Source organism: Harmonia axyridis, chromosome 3 (genome assembly GCF_914767665.1).
Source record: "Harmonia axyridis chromosome 3, icHarAxyr1.1, whole genome shotgun sequence".
Taxonomy (NCBI): Eukaryota; Metazoa; Arthropoda; class Insecta; order Coleoptera; family Coccinellidae; genus Harmonia; species Harmonia axyridis.
In genome coordinates, this window is record NC_059503.1 from 41,681,197 (window position 1) to 41,695,375 (window position 14,179).

Below are 14,179 nucleotides of genomic sequence, written 5' to 3' on the forward strand. Positions count from 1 at the left end.
CACTGAATCATAGTCCATTCGATGGTCAACTGATCTTACATGTTCTGCCAGTGCACATATCTTTCTAGGATTCTTAATGTCGCTAATATGTTGGGTTATTCTTCTTTTTAGTTGTTGGGATGTTTGTCCGATATACACCTCATCACAATTTTGACAGGGTATTCTGTATACAACACAGCTTTTCCTTTTAGTTTCTATCCTATCTTTCAAATTACTATAAAGTCTCTTTAATTTAAATTCAGTTCTAGGTATCACTTTGATATTATCAGTTTTTAATAAGTTTTTTAAGGATTTTGTCATTACATTAATCAGTGGAATGGAAGTAAATATAATTCTCTGGTCTAAATTGGTGGATGCGATTTCTAAATGATCTTGACTATTACAGAAGACTACCTAGAGATCCAACAACTACTATACAAACTAAAGGTAACACATTGATTAAAAAATTGGTAACAAGTGGTCATATTTCTCAAATACAAGGAAAATCTTTGTACAGTTACAACTCCATTCCTGCAAGATTTTATGGACTACCTAAAGTCCATAAACCTGTTCTCTCCCTCAGACCCATCATCTCCTCTTTAAATACACCAACATCTAAGATATCAGGTTATATATCCGAAATAATTTCAAGTTATTTAAGTGCTTCTAGAGGCAGATATTACGTAGAAGATTCTTTCTCTTTTTCCACCTTCATTAATGAATTCCAACTACCAGAAGATTATGTCCTCATCAGACTTGATGTAGTATCCCTCTTTACCAACATTTCATTAGAATTAGCTCTGTTTGCGATTCAACACAGATGGGAGTCCATCAGCAGCCACACCACGATACCAAAGGAAGACTTCATTAACATCATCAGATTTCTTTTCAACTCAAACTATTTCATCTTCCAAGGTAATTTTTATAACCAAATACTAGGTTCCCCAATGGGGTCTAAATTCAGCCCTTCCATTGCAGAGATAGTGATGGATTTCCTCCTAGATAGCATCCTAACAGATATCCCCTTTGAGATGCCTTTTATTAAAAAATATGTAGATGACATCATTTGTGCAGTTCCCAGTGATAAGACCCCTTACACTCTTGAAAAGTTCAACAGACAGAGTGAGTCTATCAAATTTACCATAGAATTAGAAAATAACAATAGTGTGCCCTTCCTAGATACCCTAGTCATTAGAAAACCTGACAATACACTGATTCTTGATTGGTATAGAAAACCCTCGAGCTCAGGTAGATACTTGCATTATTTTTCCAACCACCCTCAGAGACAAAAAATCAATATGGTTACAGGATTGAAGAATCGTATACAAAGGATATCACACCCGACTCTAAAGGAGAAGAATATGAAACTATTATATCAGTTGATGCTTGAAAATGGTTACCCCAAGAACCTCTTAAAGAAATTGATACACAATTCATCGAATTTTACAGAATAACGATGAAATCGTATCCACCAATTTAGACCAGAGAATTATATATACTTCCATTCCACTGATTAATGTAATGATAAAATCCTTAATAAACTTATTAAAAACTGATAATATCAAAGTGATACCTAGAACTGAATTTAAATTAAAGAGACTTTATAGTAATTTGAAAGATAGGATAGAAACTGAAAAGAAAAGCTGTGCTGTATACAGAATACCCTGTCAAAATTGTGATGAGGTGTATATCGGACAAACATCCCAACAACTAAAAAGAAGAATAACCCAACATATTAGCGACATTAAGAATCCTAGAAAGATATGTGCACTGGCAGAACATGTAAGATCAGTTGACCATCGAATGGACTATGATTCAGTGAAAGTTTTAGAGTACGAGGAGAATATGAGGAAAAGATGTTTCCTAGAGATGTTTCACATTAAGCGACATGAAAATTCCATGAACTACAGAAAGGATATAGAGAATATAAGTAACATTTATTCATATCTAATACATTCAAACCAATTTAGTGGGAGTGAATTGTTGGACTCATCAAGTTCTATGTTCTCGAATGTCAGTTGAAGATCTATGATGTTCTATGAACCCGACCTAACCCTACCCCTTTCGTTTTTACGCAGTTGTCAGATGAGTGAAGAAAGTTTTTTCAAGAGAATTATCAAGAGAATAAAGAGGTGTGTGATAGGGAATTGATGAATATTAAAGACGTTATCGTATTAAAGACTATTTTGTGTTCAAAAATAATTTTTCCTCCAAATCTGTATAAGATTCAGTGCAACTTAAGATCTGGTAGCTCTTCGCATTTCGGTGCGTTTTAACATGTTGTCTCTTCTGCAATGTTTGTGTTATAATTGTATGTTGTTTGTTTTATAGAAGTCCTGAAGAAGATCCCAACCAAGGATCGAAACGTCGACCGATGAAATAAAGAAGATAGTAACAATTGAAGTTTTTCCAACACCCCTTAAACCATTGTTTATTAATTACTTTAGGAAATTATCACATTCTGTATATTAGCATGGGGTTTTATGCTGCAATCCGTGTACGGTATGGAAGGGAAATGTCATCGACCTTAAAATCATGGTCATCTAATAACATCAAGTTGGCAGCGTTGCGGAATCGCAGGGTGTTCCTGTTGGAGTGCAGAAGGCTAGGTTTACATCCTAAACACATGACCAATAACTTCAGTCAATTATATGGATCTGTGACAGACAAGGTGTCGTCCAGACAAGCAGTGAACATGGAGAACAAGGTATTAAACATGTTCTTAAAATTTGAAATTACAGTAACAATAACAAAAATGAAAAGAATAGAAAGAGAAGTTGAACGACTTAAAATACTCATTCAGCATGCACTTCCTGAAGATATTACTAACCATTTTTTCTCTTATCAGAACAACAAGTATAATAGACAGTTTGCATTGACGAAACAAAAAAATCTGGATAAGGTGAGAGCTTTGACAGATGCACAATTGGGGAAAGTCAGACCACAAGAAAGGTGGGTTAAAAATATAAGTGGAACAAATGTCCCAGATAGAGTTCTAAAATTCTTGTCGCTGGGTCCTAAATTCAGCATTGACATTCCTAAGAAAGAAATCTCAATTCAAAAACATTTATCTGATGTTGAGAATGTTATCAACCTCAACGACTCCTTATCTCCTGATGCTAAGAACATAAAACGCGCCATGGCCACTAACATTATAACGAATAATAATAAACCTAATAAAGTTGTCAGAAACGTACTACAGAGAGAATTTTATAATTGTAAAAGATATCTCAAAGAACATCCAGACTTATAGGTAATACAATCAGACAAGGGCAACGTAACAGTTATTATGGACAAGTCACAATACATAGAACTATCTAATGGAATTCTCAATGATCTTTACTATTACAGAAGACTACCTAGAGATCCAACAACTACTATACAAACTAAAGGTAACACATTGATTAAAAAATTGGTAACAAGTGGTCATATTTCCCAAATACAAGGAAAATCTTTGTACAGTTACAACTCCATTCCTGCAAGATTTTATGGACTACCTAAAGTCCATAAACCTGTTCTCTCCCTCAGACCCATCATCTCCTCTTTAAATACACCAACATCTAAGATATCAGGTTATATATCCGAAATAATTTCAAGTTATTTAAGTGCTTCTAGAGGCAGATATTACGTAGAAGATTCTTTCTCTTTTTCCACCTTCATTAATGAATTCCAACTACCAGAAAATTATGTCCTCTGTTGAAGTAAGAACTGCTGGCCAAATATATTTGGCGCCAGTCCACTTCTATAAAACAACCTGCTGACAACTAATATGATCCGTCTAGTGCGCATGCGCAGCTAGAAAAGTAATTTGGCCGCTGAAGGTGGAGATGCCAGTTCTGTCGAGACACGAATAGATAACGGCGTCACACCTTAAGCAGTAAACCTAACCTCCATTTTGTTTATATTTGTGTTTCCAAGTTTGTTAAATCAACGATTAAATTGTACAAAATACCTGTATTTGTCAATCCACCCTTACATGGTAGCAGAGCTTGTGACGTTAAAAGCAATCCACAATTAAGAAGAAGTTAAGTGTTAAGTGATAAAATGAGTTATCAAGAAGAAATGGATCAAATGGATCAATCCCACGTGTCAACCATGGAAGTTCCAGAAAACATTTTCGAGATGCTGACCAACCAGAGTTTTGTGCGACTACTTGCAGAAAAGATTGGAAATCTAAACAATTCGAATACGTCCACGTGTAGCGGATCCGAAATAGCAGAGAAGGTGACCATGCCGGCGTTTGTGATACCGCATTACGAAAATAGTGACAAGTTAAAGGGCCACTGCAACTACCGGTCATGTAAACAAAGAGTCGAGCGTGACATGCTTGCTCTAGGACGCTCCCAATTCTTGAACTACGACATGGGTGGACCAGACTGCAATGACCAGAATTCTGACCAGACCAATGACTAAAGAATAAAAGCACATGTACAATGCTCAAGTGCTACAATATTTGGAAGCATCGTTGCAGCATGCTCCCAAAACTGTAATAGAGAATGAGCAGTCAGCAGCCGAAGCTTTCCAAAAGCTGACACAAATGTTTGGAAAAAATGACGTCCAGAAGATGGTTGAACTACTGGACAACTTCGGCAAGACGGTGTTCTACCCAAGGATGAATCCGGTCAATTTCGTCTCCCAGTTTGAGAAAGGAATTCAAGGAACTAGGTGTTCCATTGGACCCAAAAATAGTGGTGGCGTATTTCCTTCACCAGGTTAAGAATGCTAATGGATTCCTGGCATTCTTTACAACGATGACCACTTTACCCGAGGCAACCAGAACCTATGAGTTTGTGAAAAATGCATTTTTAGAGGTAGCAAACAGCCAGTACTTCAGAGAGGTTGACAACAGTATGTATACAAGTAGTAGTTTGAATGATATTTGTTCTGAATGTTTTGATGACACAGATAGGAATCTCGAGACCGAGATCAATGAAGTTTATACTGCAAGTTCTTTATGTTTAGATTATCCCATTGGAGAATCTAATATGTTCACGAATAATCTTAATTCTGTTTCAGTTCTCTGCATTAAATGTGGAAAGAGTGGTAATAATATATGTGATTTCTGTTTAGAGAGTCGACATGATAGGTCATATGGGGAGCCCCATACGAAGAAAGAAAAAAATTCTTTCAATAGTCCTTCGTATTTGAAAGAGAAGAAAGGAGACAGTAGTCCCTATTCTATCGAGCAACTGGAAAAAATTAGGAAAATGACGCCAGCTGAAAAACGAGAAGCCAGCTGTAAAAAGTGTGGTTTATTATTCCATCGTTCAGCTGCATGTACCAACACAGAGAGATTCTGTTATTACTGCCATAAGAAAGGTCATGAAAAGAAGGACTGTAGGAAACTGAAGGAATACAAATCTGGTAAGTCACTGTTTGATCTAAACAAGTTCTGTACGTTTGCAACATTTCTAGTTGATTCTGGTGCATCCCACCATGTGGTGAATGTACAAAATATTCTGTTGGATTATGAGGCTTATGATAAGCCTATACCTGTTGTTTTGGCATCGGAAACTGGGAACATAGTGTCAATGGGTCAGGGAACTCTTCCATTACTTGTACAGTTTGGAAAAAGTTCGCACGTTGTACATCTAGCTAATGTTCAGTATGTCCCGGTAATAAGGGATAATGTTCTCAGTGTCCGTGCATTTAACGTTCAGTTTGGGACAAGTCTTGTACTAAATGCTAATAATGGTTTTATTTTGTCTAGAAAATTAAGAAGAAGAATATCCCTAGTTTTCGTTTCGGAAGGCGTGTATAGAGTATCAGCAAGGATAAATTCAAGTGGAACGAATAATGTTAATTATAAAGGAAATAAAAGTACAAATAAAATGTTTAATTTGAAAGAAAATTCCTTTAGTGAAATGAAACTCTCAGTTATCAAAACCAATACCGTTAATAAAACAAAAAGAGAAACGCGTAAGCTACGTAAAAGATTCACTCGTGATCAGTTAAAAAGGTTGGCTCAAGAAGGTAGTATGTGGCACCGTAGAATGGGTCATATATCTTCATCTTATTTAGGAAAACTACCTAAAGTTGTTCAAGGAGTTAAAGAACTCACATATAATTTAAGCACAGGTAGTTGTTCAGTTTGTTCAAAAGCGAAAATGACCAGAAAAACATGCGCGAAAGAAAGAGATAGAGCTACTAGAGCTTGTGAAATTCTTTATGCTGATCTGTTAGTTATTAATCCGCCAACACAATACACTAAGAAAAAGTATGTTTTAATCGTTCTTGATGATTATTCTAGATATGCACAAATTTTCCTGTTGAAACAAAAGTCTGAAACTTCTAAGTTTTTGAAATCTGCTCTTAATAGTCTTCAGTCATTATTTCCTGGTCCCGGTCAATTCAGTAAGTTACGGTGTGATAATGGAACAGAGTTTATCAGTGAAGCAAGTCAACAAGTTCTCGATCAGTTTGGTATACAAATTCATATAGCAGAACCTTATCAGCATGAACATAATGGAACAGCTGAAAGGTTTAACAGAACACTCCAAGAAAGAGCTAGAGCCTTGTTATTTGAATCAGGCTTCCCAGTTACTTTTTGGGGTTTTGCTTTTTTGACCGCTTGCTATCTATACAATCGTACGCCTCATTCATCTGTAGATTTTCTCACTCCATATGAAAAACTTTATGAAAAACAAGCCGATCTGCAAAATATAAGAATTTTTGGTTCACAAGCAGAAGTTAAAAATGAAAATGTTCCAAAAGGTAGAATGTTGAACACAAGATCTAGTACAATGTATTTAGTAGGGTATACCGATACTGGTTATCTGTTGTATGACCCTAAAACACATAAGACAATTACATCTTGTAATGTTTTAATTAATGAAAATCTGACCTACAAGTCATGTGAATCAAAGTTATCAGTCCCTAGTGATGAACTTATAATTTCATCTGAACCACCTGAGTCCAGTAAGAACATACCTGTTACGCCTATTGATGGCAAATCTGTTGTTTCTAATGCAAACGAACCTGTTACAAACATACAAGTTGAACAAGAATCTGGTTCTGGAAGTCTAGTACAAAGGAACTCAGATAATTCAGTTGATCAAACAAGTGCAATGAATATGTTAGAAAATTTTTCAGTTAATTCTCAGATAAACAATGAGATAGAATATGATTCAAAGATATATCAGACAAGTAAAACACCTCAAACGTATCTAGAAGCAATCACCCGTTCAGAAAGTGGTAAGTGGATGACTGCCATTCAGTCAGAACTTGAAGCAATTAACCAACACAATGTTTGGGAAATTGTTGAAAGAAAACAAGGTATGAAAAGTATTCCTTTAAAATGGGTATTTACAGTTAAAGACAATGGTGTATATAAGGCTCATTTAGTTGTTGTAGGATGCAAAGATATTGAAAAGTATACTTCTGAGGAAACTGCATCTCCTACACCAACTCTATCAGTAGTTAAATTATTATTTGCATTATCAGTTTCTAGAAAATGGCATATTGAACAGTTGGACATCAAAACAGCATTTCTTTATGGTGAAATTGATAGACCAAAATATGTAAGTGTACCTGAAGGAATCAATCTGGATAAAACTAAGGTAATTCTTAAGTTACGAAAAGCTCTTTATGGAATATCGATAGCACCAAAATGTTGGATTATGACACTCGATAATTTTCTAAAGAATTCAGGTTTTGAACCAAATTTACGTGAACCATGTTTGTATAAGAAAGAGGAAGATAGTGAGATTATTTTGATTCTAGTATATGTTGATGATCTATTAATTACAGGTACCAGTGAAAAGCTTATTCAAGAAAATGTCAATATGTTCAAATCACGTTTTAATATCAAACAATTTGGCTATCCTACTAAGTTTCTTGGTTTGGAAATCAGTGGATCAGAAAATCAGTTGTTTCTTCATCAAACTCAATTTGTGGAGGAAATGCTTAAAGAATTTCGAATGGAAAACTCAAATTCTGTTGATACTCCATTGGATCCTCAAGGAAATCATAAAGTTCCCGAAGTTACTAATGAAGCAGATTTTCCGTACGCGAAAGCCATAGGCTCTCTGTTGTATTTAAGTTTATTTACAAGACCCGATATATCTTTTGCTGTAGGTTATTTATCACGATTCCAAGCCAATCCACAACAGTATCATTGGACATTAGTAAAAAGGGTTTTCAGATATTTGAAAGGTACCAGTCAGTTGGGTCTAAAATATACAGCAGGTTCCCCAACGTTGTCATGCTATTGTGATGCAGATTTTGCAGGTGATAAGTGCAGCAAAGCTAAGTAAATTTCGTAATCACCTTGTATTCTATGAGGCTTGATTTTTCAGTTGATTTGTATACAAATAACCCAATATGTTCTCTTTTTTTTCAGTTATCTGTTGTTTATCCATGTATTGTTTAATATACTCGGATAATACTATAATGTCTGTTAAGTATTTGTGTGTGTGGAAGGGTTCTTCGTTCCTGGAAACATGCTTGGACAATAATAAAAAATCTGTTGAGAATTTGTCTGTGTGGAAAGGTTCTTCGGTTCCTGGAAACATGCTTAGACAATACTAAAAATCTGTTGAGTATTTGTTTGTGTGGAAAGGTTCTTCGGTTCCTGGAAACATGCTTAGACAATACTAAAAATCTGTTGTGTATTTATGTTTTATTGAAAGGTTCTTCGGTTCCTGGAAATATACTCTAATAATATGTTATCCAATGTTAGACGCTCTTGGCTAATTATGGTTCGACCTGGGGATTTCCCGGGTACCAATCATGTTTGGGAAAGATTCCTCGATCCGCCACCTGGGGAAAAACCGATCGGGAATCAGCGACCCCACACCCAACTCCATTCTAAAAAAACACACCATTTCTTCAATTCTCAGAAAACTTGCCTGATTTATAGGAGAATGTTTTGAAATATTGATTTCTTTTGTTTATTTATATGAGAAAATGACTCTTCAGTGAGATTTTGCTGGATTTCAAATTTTCCAGTTTCTCGCCTAACTTCGACCCTGTATACTCAACCCCTGACCCCGAACTTCAAGTACCACCGAGACGCTGAAGACGGAACGGAGAGGCAGTATGCAGCTAGCAATTTAGGGGTTAACATCTTAATTTTACCCTAATTTTAATACATTTTAACGCAGTATGCTCTTAAGCAAAATAAACGCAGTTTTAAGTTTTACAATTGAATTTAAAACCACACAATCCCCAATATGGTCCATTCGAGCCACATTTGAATCCAGTGAATTCAGAAGAGCGATACACATTTGAATCCAGTGAATCCAGAAAAGCAAGCCACATTCGAATCCAGTGAATCCAGAAAAGCGACACACATTCAAAATTTCAAGCATCCAGACGTCCAGTGAAACTCGATCCCAAGCATTCCAATCCAAGGGCGCAGTCGATCACCGCAATCGTCGAAATGATTCAACTCTAGATCCAGGCATACACACAAGCTGGGCAAACTGGAATTACTTCGTGAGGGGTAAATATAATCCTTCTTTCTCTCTTATACTGTTGTTGATTTTAAGCGATATTAACTTAAACGTCCCATAAGTGTCCCACTACTCTTTTCATTATTTCTATTTATCGCTCACATTCCACAATGAATTTAGGAACTCTTAAAAGAAATCACGGTGTTATTAAATCGAAACTAACGATATTCACGAATTTCTTGAACCAAATCAAGTCAAAAACGGAATTACTTAGCACTGATTACATACAAATTTTAGAAAGGCTTTTGAAATTTGATAACGTTCTTGAGGAATTTGAATAAGTTCAGAATCTAATTGAGAATGCATCGGCCGATGAGGAAGTCAATTTTTCAGAAAGAGAATCTTTCACAAACAAGTATCACATGCAAAAGGCGTTTGCTAAGTCAATTCTAGATAAAAAAGAATCCGAAGAAAACACAAGTTCTATCTCAATTCACAACAATACTAATAATTATTCAAATTCGATCAAGCTTCCAACTATTGAGCTACCGAAATTCGAAGGTAATTACCAAAACTGGTTAGAGTTTCGTGATACATTCGAATCTCTGATAGAGAAAAATCAAGCCATAAATGAAATTCAATAATTTTATTATCTTCGGGTATCTCTGGAAGCAAGCGCGGTACAGGTAAGATTTCTCTGCTACAAATTATTCAGTGGCGTGAAATAGCTTGCAAGAATGGTACGATAACAAACGATTACTCGTACACAACCATATAAAGTCTATCTTTTACTTTGAAACTATCACGAAGGAATCGGGTGAAAATTTACGTAAGCTTTTAGATACAGTTTCGAAAAATCTTCGATCTCTCGAACAACTAAACCAGCCTACATGTCATTGGAGCACTTTAATAGTTTTTCTTATACAAACCAAACTAGATTCAGTAACGGTATGCGAGTGGAAAAAATTTAGGGCTGACAAGGATGTTCCAACTTGGGACGATCTGAAAAAATTCCTCAAGTCAAGAGCACATTTTCTTGAAACGATAGAAACAAATCATACAGAAAAGCATACTGATAAAAAATATCAAAGGCACAATACTACAAGAGGCTTTTATACCAATGGCGCAGAAAACAAACCGAAATGTGTTTTTTGCGCAGAGTCACTACAGTCAAACATGCGAAACTTTCTGTGGACGAAAGAAAAGAGCAGATCAAAGAATTAAAATTATGTATGAATTGTCTACGTCCAGGTCACTTCAATGAACAATGCAGATCTTCAAATTGCAAAAAATGCAATGGCAGACACCATACACTAATTCATTCTGATCTAGTAAACGTAAAAACGCCCAATACCAATAATTCGTCGTCTTCAAATTCAAACAACGCGCTATCATATGCGTTGTCAGCGAATAAGTCAAACTCACCCGTACTCCTCCCTACAGCAATTGCTCATATTGTGGATAATGAATCAAATCGGCAAAATATCCGAATTCTATTAGATTCCGGGTCGGAATCAAGCTTCATCAGAGCAGATGTTCAATTACATCGGCATAATGTCTTCACATTCCAAATATGATTATGCTCCTACAAATAGTTTCTGAAATAGAGAAATGTAGATATTCATGAATGAAAACCTCATTAATTTCCAGATGTGAATTCTATAATTGATTTTTTTGTATACCATTTCATTGTTTCGCTTCAGAATCATGAACTCCGAAATCCTCATGTCCTCTATTGCATGTTGTAACGTTATTTCAATACAAATTTTGGCTTTTGTCAGTACGCCACTGGTGACCGCGTTCGGGTGTTTCCGTCAAACGGTCTGCTGGAAACGGTCTGCTAGGTTCACACCCGTATGTCTGCAAACGTCTAAAACTAACGACTACTCCGGTAAATGTTGAAGTTTGCGGTCTCAATCGTGCGGTTTCCTACATAAAATTAAAATGCTCTGTCGATATTCACTCTCGTAATAATTCATTATCCACGAAAATTCATTGCTATATTCTTCCCGAAATCACAGGAAAAATTCCAGCCTCAAAAATACTCGATTATTCTCATTTGAACATTCCAGACGACATCAATCTTGCAGATCCCAATTTTCACGAACCAAACACAATTGACATGCTAATAGGTGTCGATTATTTCTATTCCATGTTAAACGTCGGTCAAATCTTTTTAGGTCCTAACGAACCAATATTACAAAGAACCCGTCTCGGTTGGGTAATTTCAGGAACGAAACAAATAAAATTATCTCAACTCGAATCATTTTCCATCTGAATCAAGAATCTGGAAATGAAACAGAAAACAAATTCAAAGAGTACAATTTTAAGTCTGAATCCCATTCTTGGTAAACACGGAATACTCAGAGTGGGAGGAAGAATTTAACAATCCACGTATGCGTTTGACAAAAAATATCCCGTAATATTGAGCCACAAGCATCATTTCACAAAAATGTTGTTCGAAAATGAACTTAGGAAACTATTGCACTCCGGTCCTCAACAACTGCTTTATGCAATTCGCGAAACTTTCTGGCCAACTTCTGGTCGCTCTTTGACAAGAAAAACCGTACGCCACTGCATAAAGTGTTTTCGGAACAAACCAAAGTCCAGCCTATAATGGGCGATCTACCTCTTGAAAGAGTAGAACCGCAACCATCCTTCTATAACAGCGGCGTCGATTACGCAGGGCCATTCATGATAAAGAATAAAAAGGGTCGCGGATCAAAGTTATCCTAGGCCTACGTTTGTCTATTTATCTGTTTCGTGACGAAGGCCATCCATCTCGAATTGGTTTCAGACTTAAGCAAGGACGCCTTTGTATTAGCACTTCGCAGAGTTGTATCACGAAGAGGAAAAGCTCATCAAATACATTCCGATAATAGAAAAAATTTCGTAGGCGCCAGTTCTGAAATGCAAAATTTTCTAAAGGTAAATGAATCGAATTTTACAGATGCCTTTTCTTCAGAAGGCATTCGATGGAAATTTATACCACCTTACTCACCTCATTTTGGCGGTCTTTGGGAAGTCGGTATAAAATCAAAAAAAACACCACATGAAAAGAGTTATAGGAAACGCTCATTTGACGTTTGAAGAACTATATTCATTACTAACGCAAATTGAAGCAACAGTTAACTCCCGTCCACTCACACCTCTTTCCACCAATCCCTCAGACCTTTTACCTCTTACACCCGCACATTTTTTGATCGGGCGACCACTAACCTCCGCCCCAGATGTCGACTTGAGAGATGTCCCTATGAACAGATTGCCTTCTTATCAACGCCTGCAACAGTTGAACCAACATTTTTGGGAGAGATGGAGCAAGGAATTCATCTCTGAAACATAACAGCGGGTGAAATGGAAAAACTCCCAACAAACCCTGCAAACTGGAACCCTTGTAATGCTCAAAGAAGACAATCAACTTCCCCTTGTTTGGAAGCTAGGAAGAATCGAATCCTTGCACCCTGGAAAAGATGGCATCTCCCGAGAAGCAACCATACGAACGTCAACGGGTCTGACGAAAAGAGCCTTCATTAAGATTTGTCCGCTTCCTGTTGATGTTGAAAGCCAGCCCTTTCAAGGCGGGGGCCATGTTTACGCCTGAATACGACCCTGTTTCCCGCCTAACTTCGACCCTGATACTCAACCCCTGACCCCACCCTCAAGTACCACCGAGACGCTGAAGATGGAACGAAGAGGCAGTATGCAGCTAGCGATTTAGGGGTTAACATCTTAATTTTACCCTAATTTTAATACATTTTAACGCTGTATGCTCTTAAGAAAAATAAACGCAGTTTTAAGTTTTACAATTGAATTTAAAACCACTCAATCCCCAACAGATTTTTAAAATTTCAGTTAAGGTTAAAATTTTCATCTGAGATTGAACTACGTCTTTAAATGCAAATTCCATAAAATATTTTTACCTTGCATGCAATACATGCGCACAGGGAAGAGCTTCCAGCGCATCTGGATCTGACCCATAACATTCTCCACATGCTCCACAAATGAGCTCTAAATCTATTTGCAGTCTTGATGCTACTCTTTCGTGGTGTATTTTCTGCTCCTCATCGCCGAGAGAAGAATAAATTCTTGACAGTCGCATTCTTACAGTCCGCACCAACATCTGCAATCAAAATATTCAATTGTTATATTACATATTCAAAAGTACTTCATATTCATTCATAACGTTATATTTCACACAATCAGAAAAGAAGACTTGAAAGGTATTTCAATTTTTGAGAATTATGACAGAATCACATTGTGAAAAATTTCAAATTGATAATTTTGAATCATGGGAATTCGGATCATAACCCAACAGCCATCGATGTTAATAATGATGATATCAATAATACACATGGATGAAAATTAGCTTCAGATGCTGGTCAAGAAAATTTTTAGAAAAAAAAAATGAAAAAGGTATGGCAATAAATCACACATCATAATCCAAATAAAAAGAAATTTATTTATGCAGCTTTTATGCGTTTGAAAGAAAATTTTGTAAGAATGTGTATTGAGGCTGGAGGTGGCCACTTTGAAAACCTACTGTAAATTTTATAAATAAATTTTTTTTTATTTACATTATGATGTGTGTTTTATTTTATTTATTTTTTTTTTATTTCGAAAATAATACATCGAACAGGCCGTAAAGCCCAATTACAGGTGTACATAATTAAACTATCTTATAAAATTATACAATTACTATATTATCGAAACAAAAAGGAACAAATCATGATAAGCCTACTACAAAAATATTTAAAAATTTAATTTAATTCTGAAGTGCACTGAACAATGAGTGCCTAAATTGGTAT

General features: G+C 36.0%; 1 protein-coding gene across 3 annotated transcripts in view; it reads right to left on the reverse strand.

Annotated features, from left to right (window-relative positions):
• LOC123676379 (43 kDa receptor-associated protein of the synapse homolog) overlaps positions 1-14,179 on the reverse strand; it is a 372,949-nt gene that overhangs the window by 32,318 nt on the left and 326,452 nt on the right. For 2 of the 3 annotated variants that reach the window (XM_045612257.1, XM_045612254.1), the window contains one exon: positions 13,295-13,494. In XM_045612257.1, coding sequence (XP_045468213.1) covers positions 13,295-13,494 — 200 coding nt within the window. Of the gene's footprint in view, positions 1-9,533; positions 10,973-13,294; positions 13,495-14,179 lie in introns of those variants that run through there. The other variant, XM_045612256.1, reaches the window with a different exon arrangement.